The 13,557-nt window shown below is 32.5% G+C and overlaps 1 protein-coding gene across 1 annotated transcript; it reads right to left on the bottom strand.

The window, feature by feature from the left end:
- Positions 1–466: 466 nt before the first annotated feature.
- LOTGIDRAFT_117765 (hypothetical protein) lies at positions 467–10,946 on the bottom strand (the record flags this gene model as incomplete). Its single annotated transcript, XM_009056341.1, has 9 exons — positions 467–636; positions 1,570–1,713; positions 2,219–2,656; positions 3,926–4,130; positions 5,077–5,183; positions 6,176–6,326; positions 9,872–10,023; positions 10,468–10,590; positions 10,898–10,946. Coding segments are annotated over 9 exons (1,539 nt in total), but the record flags the coding sequence as incomplete, so codon positions are not given.
- Between the last annotated feature and the right edge of the window lie 2,611 nt (positions 10,947–13,557).

The raw sequence follows: 13,557 nt of genomic DNA, 5'->3' as shown, positions 1-13,557 counted from the left end.
AGATCAAAACCACTTTGAGATGAAAAAAAAAATCTGTTTTAGACTAATTCAAGACTATTTTTTAAGTGAACAGTGTAAAAGTTCATAATTTCAATTTTACTTGTATCTGCCAATTCAAAGCCACCCAACAACAATGAGAAAATGACAATAAATAGAAAAAAGATGAAATTCATACTTCTGCATCTGGGCACATTGATAAACTGCAGAATCTCTTTTCCCTTTTAGGTAAACATGGCTGACCACCTCTCTTTGGTCGTTGTTTTATTTTTCGTTTTCGAACCTGTACAGCGCTATCTCCACAAGAATTAGAACATTCTGACCATTCACTCCATTCTCCCATTTCACAATCAATGGCTGAAACACAAAAATTTGAATTTTCATTTCCCACTGACACTTACAGCAGGCATGGTTTGAGTCTCTCAGGTGAAATTTATACCTTTTTAATCATAAGGCATCAGATTTATTTTTACTTACGGCATTTCCTTAATTTACATTTCCTCTTCTTCACTAATTTCTTTGGACATTTTCGACCACCATTTTGACTTTCTTGTTTGATCATTCTAGTTTTCATCATATAGCCACGACCACAGGTAACGGAACAATCTCCCCAGTCTGACCATGGTGTAACCATACAGTCTGTTTGTGGACCATTTTTACTTGGTCTGGCCCTCAGTCTTCTTAATCTACGTTTCTCCATTTTCATCTTTTTACGCATCATTTTCTTTTTCTTCCGCATTTCAGATTTTGACATTGTTTGTGTATCATCTTCCAGACCATACTTGATGGCATCTTCCATCATCTGTTTTTTACGTAATAAATCTTCAATTTGAATCTCAATCTGAGCAGAATCTACTGAACCTTTACCAAGTGCTTGTTCCAACATTTGCTTTTTCCTCATAAGCGCTTTAATGGCTTTATCAGTAGCTGTTGTGTCTGCTGCTTGTTGTAAAGCTTCTTCCATCATCTGTTTCTTACGCATCAATTCTTTAATACTCATATCATTACTTTCTTGTAGTTCTTCCATTTGTTGTTTTCTCATCATTTGTTGTTTACGTTTCATATTAGCTACAGCAAAAATAAAGCAAATAATCATTATTGCAGATGACTTTTGTGGCGCTGACTGTCTGGAATGTCAGGTGGTTTGTCATTCCAGAAGTTCACAGTCAGCGGTACACTTACCATTTTCCATACTTTTGGAAATTGGTTTGTTATTAACGTGTTTCCATGAAATATAATTTTTGTTTTTGTAGCCATCATTGATTGATCACAAAGATAAATGTTTCATTGTATAGCAAGAATCACCTAATTTTATACCAGTTTCTACTTCAGCAATAAGTAATTTCAATTCAGTTTTGTTTATCTGATTCATGTAAATGAAGGGAAATTATTTTGCAGAAATCAGCTTTTTCAATAACCCAGATGTACATGTAGTACAAATTCTGGTTTTACATATCAAAATATTAGATTTTCAGTTTTGCAGGTTTATTAAAGCTGGTAATGTTTGGCACCAGGAAGAAAAAAAAAATCCAGATGAGAACTTACCCATATGTGTTTGACAATGTTGAACACATTCATCTTCTGATTCAAATCTATTATCATTACCACGGCAACCACCATATCTAAATGATTGACATTTCTCAACTGTCTTATTGTAGTACCATCTTTCAAAATCTCCACGACATGGTCCAACTTCTGCAGGCTCAGTACAGATAGCTAAAATTGTAAACGAAACACATCACACAATTATCCAATATCCATAATGCATTTTGTATGACAGTGCTAAAATGCAATAGCATAGCTTCAAGTTGCACCATTCTAATTTTCAATCAGACGTCTGTGGTTCTTGCAATTCCATTAAAACTAGCACGTTTTATGACGTCACTAGACGGGAACTGCATAGATATCAATAGTAGCTTACGGTAGCTCCCTCTAGTGACATCATAAAACACGTTAGTTCTACTGGACTTGCAATTAATTTACTCTACTTTACAGGCAAATGAAGATTCTCAAAAGTTAAGATATCAGTGGAACTGCTTCAAAATCAAGTGATACAGATATAAGACACTTGACTTGATTATAGTCATCACTTAATTTGGTTCATCAAAGAAGCTCATCAGGCTTTTTACTCTATAGGTCCTATAAGCCTGCTGATTCAAAATAAGGTTGAATGGGGTTTCTTGTTTTCATCACAAAATTCAACTATCAAATAAAACTTTACCTGAGAAATCTTTCATCATCAAGGCTTTTCTACAATCAAATATTTCACCACGACATAAATCTTTCTCCATCAGATGAAAACCACAGGATAATGTCTTCTCTGATTTACTCAAAAACATCCTCCATCTTTCTTTCATTCCCAGTCCACAGGTGGCGCTACATGGTGACCAATCTGACCATGGAGTAACAGCACAAATATCATTAGGATTGTAGTCTGTGTCCACTCGGAATTCAAAATTGTCAGAAATCTTTTTCCGTTGTCCGACTCTGTCTGAACAGTCTCCAATACATGTTTCTTTCTCCATCAGGTCAGTATTACACATAGACTCAGTGACTGCTGGATTCTTTAACATTCTCTGTCTCAACCTCATACCAGCTCCACACGGATTGGAGCAGTCATTCCATTCTGACCATTGACTTGTTGAACATTTTTCCAATTCTGTCAACGCATAAAATTGTAAACATAGAAAAACAACATACATTGACATTGACCATGCTTGAATTGACTACCTGCGTCCATACATGTCTAATCAACCGATGTTGTCGGGTTTCTACCACTATTGCATGATGTCCACTGCTCTACCGACGAGATACCCAATTCTACCGATTTTCGTTTTTTTCCCGATCAAATTTTCGCGGGATCAATGTCCAAATCCTCTACCATAAATCAACAAAATATCTACTTGTATCTTAATTGCCGGTAACGAGCGTTAATCTCATCATGTAATAATATTATCATTGCCTGATTAATTAATCCCCCAATTAAGATGGTAATTTGATCTATTTTCACCCGATAATGTGTATTTCAAGCCCACGTGACATCGTTTTTATAACAAGATTTGGTAGATTCTACTTTTACTTTTACGATAAATTTTACAGTAGCTCTACTTTAATTTCATTATATCATAATAACTGTCAATTCTATGAAAATGTAGGCATCGTTACAGAAATCTGTGTTTATTATCGGTAGATTATCATGCGCGGCTGGAAGTCTTTCCATATATGTAGTGTCAAATTAAAGTGGCAGGTCAATAGTTCGTGAGGGTGTTTCAGGAAAATTTTTTTCCTTTCCGTACTATACAAGTAATAATCAGACTAGAGATTTTTTTTAGAAAAATTACACCTTTGGAAAAAGTAACATTGTCAGTACATATGGTATTTACTATTGCTTTCAGAACATATTGATTTTTCAATATTGGTATTAGCATTACATGTATGTAGGCTTACCGGTATTAAATCTTCAATACTGAAGAATGACAACAAAATTAAGGGTTTTTATTTTACCTGGGTAGGCCTAACCTATATTATAGGTTTGTTAATTTTTCCTGTGTCATGTATGTCTATAGGCCTATGATAAATAATTAATTTACAGAGCTTAAGGCTTATTTTGAAAAAAAAAAAATAAAGAAAAGCAAATTGGAGCAGAAAATTCACAAATTTACGCGCTTTGAAAAAATCTCCTGACTTTTCACCCAATCTCCAGATTTTTTCCTGACTTGTATGCCTGCATTACCATGTAAGGAACCTATTTTCCCAGACAAGTCTACTGTCCACTGTTCTGTTATGTTTCCAATATCTTTGTATGTGTACAATACAGCCTTTTTGCAACAGCTTGAATATTTTGTCAATACTTAGTTTTGCAACACCAGCAAGTCCCGAACATCCTTACCTAATTTCTTTTTCATCATCATTTTCTTCTTCATGGCACTGACTAGTTCGTCAGTAGAGGGAGATAACTCTGCAGAACTTGGTGTACCATCATCACCACTACACCATTCTTTATCTTTAGTGATGATCAGACGAGCTAATGGTTTGATAGGTTGATGACCAAAGAATGGGGAATCATGAGATCTGGGATGTTTGTTGGTTATTCTACTAATGGGTTCTCTAGGAATTGTAGCCTTGTTGGCAGACTGAAATGAAAAAAAATTTGAAACAATCAAATGAATATTGTATTCCACATCAAAGCATTATAGTCTGTACTTTACTTACTTTGGCACAATGATATTCTTCAGAAGCTCATCAATAAAATTAAAGGGCCGAATTCTCAACAGTGATTTAAAAGTTTCTAGATCGCCTCGGAATTATAGTTTAGTGTGCATGACGTGGAAAATTTAGCAGAAGTAGGTTTAATAATAACTAATTTACAGCATTGTAGAGGGATTGAATTTAATGGCATCGTTCTTCCATGCTTTATTCCAGTTCGATTTGAATTGGTTTAAGGTATTGGATGAAACAACATATTCAGGCAGTGAATTTCAGAATGTTCACAACTCTTATTGAGAAGAAGTGTTTTCTTGTGTCCAGTCTGGAATTACGTTTTTCAAGCTTGCGACTGTGGCCTCTGGTTTTCATGAAGGTTGACTTTGGGAGGAATTCCTGGTTCAGGAGAGTGTCGATTTCGGTCATGAATCAGAAGACCTGGATACAGTCGTACCACTTCCTACGATATTCCAAGGTTGGAAAGCCAAGGATTCGGAGTCTTTCGGGATATGGCACGTTGGAGAAACCTTTTACACTTTTTGTTACTCGGCGCTGTACATTCTCAATATTCTGTATGTCCTTTGAGTAGTGAGGATACCAGATTGTTGTTGCATATTCCAGGCTTGGTCTTATCAGTGCCTTGTAGATAGGTAGGAACATGTCTTTTTCGAGGGGTTTAAATGTTCTTTTTAGCATTCCAATTAGCCGGTTTGCTTTCTGATTCAGAAATTCTCAAACTTTAATCTTTATAGGATCTTTAAAGTACACAGCCTTAAAACCATGCTAAGTTAAACTTTCTGAATAAATCTTTTTTGTTCTAACAGCAGAAGAAGAATATAAATGTGCAATTGAATTTTCAAAATTTTGAAATCTTACCATATATGAAGAACCACTATCAGTACCAGCATCCCATGGATATAAATCAATTTCCATATGATCAGCCCATGTACAGTTTTTATTACAGATGTCTAAAGCACTTACACCTATAATAAAAAAATTTGGTGATGGTGTCAAAAAACCTGTGTTCATTTGAACAATTTTTTCCATATTTTTCCTCAGGAGATTCAAACCTAAATGTGTTACTGCATACAAGAATATCTACAAGTATTACCTATATAATATCATTGGAAAGTGCAAATCACAAACATAAGACAATATTATAGGATAAGCACACTTTTTTAATCAAATTATTAAAAACATAACGTTTCAACACAACATGTGTCGTCATCAGATGAATAAATAGGTAAAAAATTTCAATTTTATCATTACTTGAAATAATAACCTTTATCGTGCATTTATGCAAAATCAGCAAATAAAATTAATTCATATCTGTGATTCTGCAATTCATGTTATATTTTTTTGTCTTGCTTCCGGGGAGGCCAGGGTCAATCTGACAAATTTCAATGACCTTGACACCGACATGAGTAAATGTAATTAAAATATAAAAACTAATAATGATTTCACCAGGATTAAGCTTACATTACAAGACAGTGACTAATTAAGCTGTCTGAAATTACCACTAAATTTAGATTCATTTGTAGCAAAAAGATTTCCTGGCAACCATTTTGTTTTCGAAATAATCATAGCCAAGTTTAGTGATCTGACACATTTCTAGCGAAGCACTCACAAAAACCAAATATTTTAATCCTTGAATGAAAAGTTTCCAAATCATAATGACTTAAAGATGGGTTCCCTTATTTTCATTTATGAAAATGAAAATGCTAATATTTATATGATTAAGAATACATGATAATTCATTACAAACACCAATTAATCAAATAGTTTGCTTAATTTGGCACTTTGAACTTCAAATCTTGCACAGACTATTTTCCTTTCAGGCTAAAAATATAACACAAGATTAAGATGTAGGTCTTTGTTTATTTTCCCCAACACCACGTTTGCATTCAATAATCAATGTTGACTTATTCAAAATTAGTTTTGATTTAGAAGATGAAATGAAAGGGAGATAACTTACCAACACACCAATCTGGACTGGGACCAAACATAGTTAATAATGATAGTAGATGTTGTTTTTTACTGACTGTAAACACGGCATGAGCTGATTTCTTAACATTTCTTATACCATATAGAGACTTAGTTTTCACAACTGTACGAATCTTTCTACTCTGAAATACAATCAATTCAAAATTTCAGCTCTCCAAACATACAAAACACAATTTAAAAAGGTCAAACATAGGTTTGTCTATCAAAAATATCACAAGTAAAAAAGTACAAACAACTTTTATGCCCAACACAATACCTGAAAATAAATCAAAACTTTTGTAATATAAGGGGATCAACATTCAAAATATTAATTTTTTCAATGATTTTAAGGGTGGGCTTTAGTCCAGATCAGCATCAAGAACCAACTATTCAACTGCATTTTTGGGAAGAACATTAAATTTTCATTAATTTTGTGTATTATGAAACAACTAAAAATCAAATAGAGGTGTAAGAATCTTACATGCAGGCGAAAAGCATTATATATTTGAAAGAATTACTAACAAGCTTTCGAATGTTTGTTTTCATCAAGAAATGTTGATGACTGAATTAAAACATAAGAAATGGTTGTTGATGTTTCATTTCAATTTGCCAAAATAGTTACCATTTGGCAACAGGTGCCATTTTTCTGGTAATTATACAATTAAATACCAAGTCTTGCTTTTGTTTCATCAATTAAAGAATTTGGCCAAAAGTCATAAAAATTTATTAGAAAAGAAAAAAAGGTTAATTGAATTTCCAGAATTTTGATGAAGTTAAAAACAGTTTTTGTATAAATTAGATATTGAATGATTCTAAAATCAAACAGTTCAGTTTGTTGATGTCTATTTAGTATGATGTCAAACTTTTTACTTAGAAAAATAAACTCTGAACATCAATTAACACTGTTCTATTATTCTCAGTTATATTGAATTTTCATTGCAATTATTTGTCAAAACAAATAAGGAGCAGACTGACTCAATGGGGGGGGACAACTGCTGAGGCTGAAATTAAAGTTTGGCTACTCTGGGGTGGTGTCAAAGTCACAGGCCTCTCATAGAAGAGGGTTCACTCAAGAAAAGTTTAGAAAAGTTTTTGTGCATTCTGACACATATTTTAGAGAAAAAAAGTAAACATTTAGATATGTTGAAAATAAAGTGGGGGTACAATTGGGGGGGTGTAAACCACTTTTTTAAAGGGGGGGGGGGGGGGGCAATTGCTCACCCTGTACCCATACTGGCGCCACCACTGCATGAAATTATATAAGCCACATAAAAACAATTTGATGAAGAAAGTAACAAAGAATATCACAAATTGAAATCAATCTAAAGAGCTTTCATGCATGAATTTCTCGCTTACATTCATTTTTTTGTTTAACAATGTATTGCTTTGTTTTGCTGGTGTATATTTTATTTATCTTCAATTTTAAAAGATTACTATTTGATATCATATTACTCTTATTATGATAACCAATGCAACTTATTTGATCATAAATTACATTGCATACATCACAAAAAATTACTCGAGTTGCTGAATAAGTTGAAAATTATCCATGGTGGTGGTTTTTGATATCTTCCTTTTATATCTGTTTTAAGAAATTAGTTTTAGTGATAAGCTAATGGTTTCTGAATTGCTATGTAAGCTGAACACATTTTGAGAAATATTTCACAGTTTCATTCATTCAAGTTTCAAGACCATTCTTGTTTGTATTTTTTACATCACATACCAAAATAGTACTTCCTGATTTGTCTGACTAAAGAGTTCTGATAGTTACAGCATGTGGGTTAGAGAGTAACAGTTAAATGGTTTAGAGAGTATTTTAATAGAAAAGTAACGTCTGCTACCAGACTACTGTACCGGATGATACAATGATTTAATTTAAACAACATATCCTATAATTAAACACTTGCGCTTTTATGGGAAATGATTACATCAGTCAACTCAATATTTCTGGCAGATCAGCAGTTCTACTTGTTTCACCATCCAGCAAATATTGTTCACATAATGTCATCTGATACACGAAAAAAATTGAAACTCAGTTCTGTACTTAAACGATTTCATACATAAATCCATCATTGAAACAGTTGATTTCAAAATGTAAGAACTGAAATATTTGGCACTGGAACTTTGAAAAAAAGAGAAATAAAGTTTCTGATTTAACTTCTCAAAATCATAAGAGAATTTTGAAGACAATAGTAGGCCCTAAATAAGCTTTAAGGAGTGGACAGATTTCTCCTTCATTAAAATTTTAACAATATTGGCATTCTTTAATTACATAATATAGGTTCATGTAACTTCAATTTACATCAATTATACCACAGATGTTATTGTTTAAGAAATCAAATTCCGTTTATAGCTAATAACATTTCTCTTAGACAGAAATTTATGGGATTTTTGGCATTTTCAACTAGTGCATTTAAATTTGATTGGTTGTTATATCACGAAGGTTTAAAAAAAAATCTGAAATAAACTTCATTCACAGTTCGTATTATGACGTCACACGGAAAACAAAAGTCTTTCATGTTTTAGGAAAATTAATAAAATTGAATGGGTCATATATTTAGTCAAGTATCTGTCAACAAAATGAACACTTTACTCGAAACATGTGAAAAGCGTTAATGAAGAGTAGTGAACACTTGATTTGGAGGGCTGAAGTCAATATTGAAGTATATGTCTTTCCCTCCTCCTTGCCGAATAATTAACATACTAACAACCAACTACCAACTGGACAAGTCACACTTTAGAAATGTATCTAAATATTGCCTGGCGTACTTGTTTAAATAAAACATGTGATAAGGCAGTTCAATTATGTATGTACAATAAGGTGTGAGTTTTGACAGTTGAGTTTGGACCATGTTGTCAATAATGTATCCAAGTTTGAAGAATGTTTGAAGATATGAAATTTGTCCCCACCTCACCTTGCTGACCTTCTCATTATTTGAATTTTCAACCTTTAGTACCCAAGGGTCATCATACTGTTAAAATTTGTTTAACTTCATTTCTGAAGTCAGTTTTTATGATAATTTTATGATGATGTCTTTAACAGGTTGATAAAAAGTTTAATTGTTTCAACCTAGACAGTGATAAACATTAATGATTTTCTTAATGATTTGAGAATCTGTCCATAAAGAACATGAAAAAAAACGTGATCTTGTGACATTTCCATATATTGTTGATTTGACTGAATTCCCCAGTTATGTCTTGAATGGGGCTTTATAGTGAGAATTTTTTATGGAAATATTTTTGGGGTGAGGGGATATTAAAGTGATACTACGTCTTAGAATTAATATAAACTTTAAGAATTTTAAACTTGGTGAATGAGAGCCAGTAGATATACCTGGTGTTATAAATAACATAACAGGATCCTTATATAATCTGATAAATCCAAAAAACTTAGTAATTATCCATAAATATGTAATTAACTATTGAAAAACGATTAATATCAATAATTTCTTATTTTTAAGAATTTTCCAATTTTCCAGATTTTACAGGGATTCTATTGTAACTTTATGACACCAGCTAAGCTAACTGATGAATATATTGACCATTTTGAGAACTTAAATTTTATGTTCATTCTAAGACGTAGTATCACTTTAACGATTACTCTCATGCATCATATTACTTGTTCAACCATGTAGTGCACAAATGGCAAACCCAGGGCATGCTGGTACCAAGTGACTAAATCACTAACCTGTTCTTTCATGTATTTTTCTAAAGTTCTCCAAATACCAAATTCACACACTTCTTTAACAGCAGGTGATGCCATGCCTCCATATTTCCAGATCTCAAAATCACTAGAATGAGTTGCTCCTACTACATTAGACCAATGAATTAGCGGGTTAACTGAAAAAACAAAATCCAATATATTGATCATTTGGTGGTTAAATACTTGCTTACTTTACCAGATGAAAGAATGAAAATTCTGCATTACTGATGATGAAAATGAACCACTTGTCAATAATGACAAACTTTATCAGACCATAGTTCTGCTGGTACCCTCATATCATATAGGCTTATATGAAGGTACTTTTTTAGATAAAATTTGGATTTCTCCTGAACTACAAACAAAATTTGTCACAAAACATAAGCTTTAGACTGCAGTATTAAAGGTATAATGAAATAGATTGGATGGTGTCCAAACCGTTTTTCATTGCGCAGGAAGGAAATTATACCCATGATAAAAAAAATCAGTCTGCTTTATCGATTGCTAAGCACAAGGAAGCTCAATGATTGAAATAGTGCTATATCTGTGTGCCTAAGGATAATAATGTCATTTTTACAACTTACATTTCTTGGGAGGAAAGCCTTTTGGATGAGTTTGTCTTGACCAGACGCCTTGAAAGACTATATTATAATTAGCATGACCACAAGCACAACATTCATTGTCATCATCTTGATTGGGTACTTCATCTTTATCATCAACATTAGCTGTCTGGGCATCATCTTGTTGACTCTCTACAAATAAAAACCAAATTTAGTCAAGAGAAATTGCTTGTTGTTGCTTTTCTTTCATTTCGGCATGAAATGGCCAAAACTATGAAGGCGGCAATCAAGAACTCTGGCAGAAACTTTTTCTGAGATTCCAAGAGTACAGAGTAGTTCTTTTTTTTTCTGATCTTAGCAAAAGAAAACATCTGTAATTATTCATAGCATATTTATTTTCATGCACATCCACCATAACTACAAACTAACGAAAATAATAGCCTACCATACTTACTCTCCTCACATAGTTCATAGGTCAACTCTCCATCATCTTTATACCATTTTAAAGAATCGATAACTGTAGCTCTGGAAAGACACAATTAAACATATCATTTCAAACTCTCATGTTTCTATTCAAAAACAATTACATACAGCTATAGTGGGTACAGACAATCTGGTAAAGATCTATGCCAAGAAGCCCAGACAAGGAGAACCTAGTGGACAAGATCCTTAGAACCTATCCTGAATGATGTTCTTTTCTTTCCCTTCCAGATTTCCAACATACATTTCTTTCTAAAATCTCTTGGTAACCAAATTGTCAACTAATATAACAAGACATTACTAACTTCCTTGGACCAACATCCAACATCTTGAACAGATTTATATTATCTTACAAGAAATTCTTTAAGTACTATTATATCTTTTTTGCCTAAATTTATCTTTAGAAAATCATATAGCTGAATTTCCAGTTGGTTTGCAAAAGTTAAAGTAAACATATTTATAATTTGGATATTGACAATTATGCTGATCAAAAACTGAAAATGCTGATTCATATTATATATTTTATAATTTTCAAAAAAAGTTCCTCAAAAATACTTCAGTCATATATTTTTCATAATAATTATATTTGACATGAACAATCAAACTAAAGAAATTTATTTTTAACAGGTATACTGCCACTCTATTTTTCATATCATAATGAACAGAGACAATAAGTAGGATAAAAGTTGATAAACATGATGTTTTTTATCAGAAATTGTTGTAAGCTATAATGTAGGAAGTATGTTGAAATGCTTATCTAAAGCGTCAAAACATATATCACTGACTAAATGTGCTCATTTGTATATTTCACAGTGTGTCTATCTCTAATCTCTAGTCTCAATCTATTATTTGATAGGCTTATTGCCATTACCTTGTCAAAAACATTTATAACTCTTTGTAATAATTCTTAAGATTGGTTTGCACTGAAAGGAACCCTGTCTACACAGTGCTTCAACAAGAATATACTTTAACTATTGTCTGAGAATTACAAAAAGTGTCATCATAAATCTTGACATACTATTGGTCTTTCAGGGGGCTTTTTTGCAACCTGTAGATACAATTCTATCCAACTCATGCTATGGGTGAACAATTCTTACCTAGCACTTACGGTAGCATGCAGCCATTATAGGAGCAAAAAAATCTTATGTGTTTGAAAAACTAAGTTTGTCAACTCAGCATCTAGTGCTGAAACTGAAATAAAATCTCTTGATTTCAGTAATCTGACTATTTCAGTTTATTAATGTTTCAGTCTGATTTTGGTGTCCTTGTTAATTGGTCGTACGTTGTTGAATGAATGGATTTAAGAATGTAAATTTTAAGTTTTTATGCAGCTTTTTTTGCCTGATTAAAATTCAAACAAATTTTGGGGCTATTTCTTTAACCTTGATACAGAAACCTTACACCAGAAAATTAACCAAAAAATTTGAGTTGTGTTTGAGAAGGTCAAAGTGCATGTTTATAGTCTATTGAATTTGTGAAGCAGACGCAATATTGACATAACGAGTATATTATCACTTTAATAGCTACTAAGTGAAATATAAATGCACCTGTATTGTAGCTTCAAAAGCATTCAAGTGCATCAATATCCATATTACACTTTATTTACATACAGATTTTTCCCTTCGTTTCGTTTAATGTCTATACCTAATTCACGTGAGTCATAAAATTGACTTTATATATGAAGAGTTGGATAACCTATGGCAAGATTGTCAGTAGCCAAAAAAATTCATTACGATAATCCATGTTAACATATTTCCAGAGATCTGATTGGTCATTGAATATGAAATGAAAGTATCCAACCATTCACTATATTAGGAAACTCTTACAAGGTCAACTAGTGACATTAGTTTGATGCCACAGGTTCGAATCACATTCAAAGCAAGAACTCATTTCTGATGTTACAACTCTTGCTGTCAGGTGTCCCTCACCAGGACAACCATTTGCAAAAAGTAAATCCCTCAGAAAAAGACTGTATTCATACACAACGTCTACCGCAAAATTCATGCTTCCATAAGAAAGATGGTGGATTGAGCTGAGTAATATAACTGATTTAAATGCACAGTATGATATAGATACAGAAACAAATTTTTCCCGCTTCTGCCACATAAAGTGAAATGATTTCTGAGAGAAGTTTTGACTTTTCAATCTTGTAGGAAATCGTTTACAGTGGTAATTAAGATAGCAATGACATTCAGCTGGAGGCAAGGTGAAAACAGGGGTGTGAAATCAGCAATAATTTTGATAAAATTCTGAAGTGATTCTAAATAAGAAGTGATTTGCTATTTCAGAAGGCAAAAGAAATGAGCTCAACATCTTATATCAGATAGAAATAGAAAATTTTACTAATAAATATATTTATCTGACAGGTGTAAAACGTTCACCAAACAAAGGATCCACAAATAGAACTGAGATACTTTAAAATTGTCATGATAATTCAGATTAGACTAAAAACCTGAACAGCGATGGTTATATAACAACAATAACCTGAACAATAGTTGTAAACAATAACCTGAACAATAGTTGTAAACAATAACCTGAACGATAGTTGTAAACAATAACCTGAACAGTGAAGGTTATAATCACAATAACTTAAACATTGGTTGTAATGATAACAATAATAAGCTGAACAGTCAT

Source organism: Lottia gigantea (assembly GCF_000327385.1).
Source record: "Lottia gigantea unplaced genomic scaffold LOTGIsca_27, whole genome shotgun sequence".
In the NCBI taxonomy this organism is placed as follows: Eukaryota; Metazoa; Mollusca; class Gastropoda; family Lottiidae; genus Lottia; species Lottia gigantea.
The sequence above is the reverse complement of the archived record's forward strand: the minus strand, read 5'-3'. Positions and strand labels throughout refer to the sequence as shown.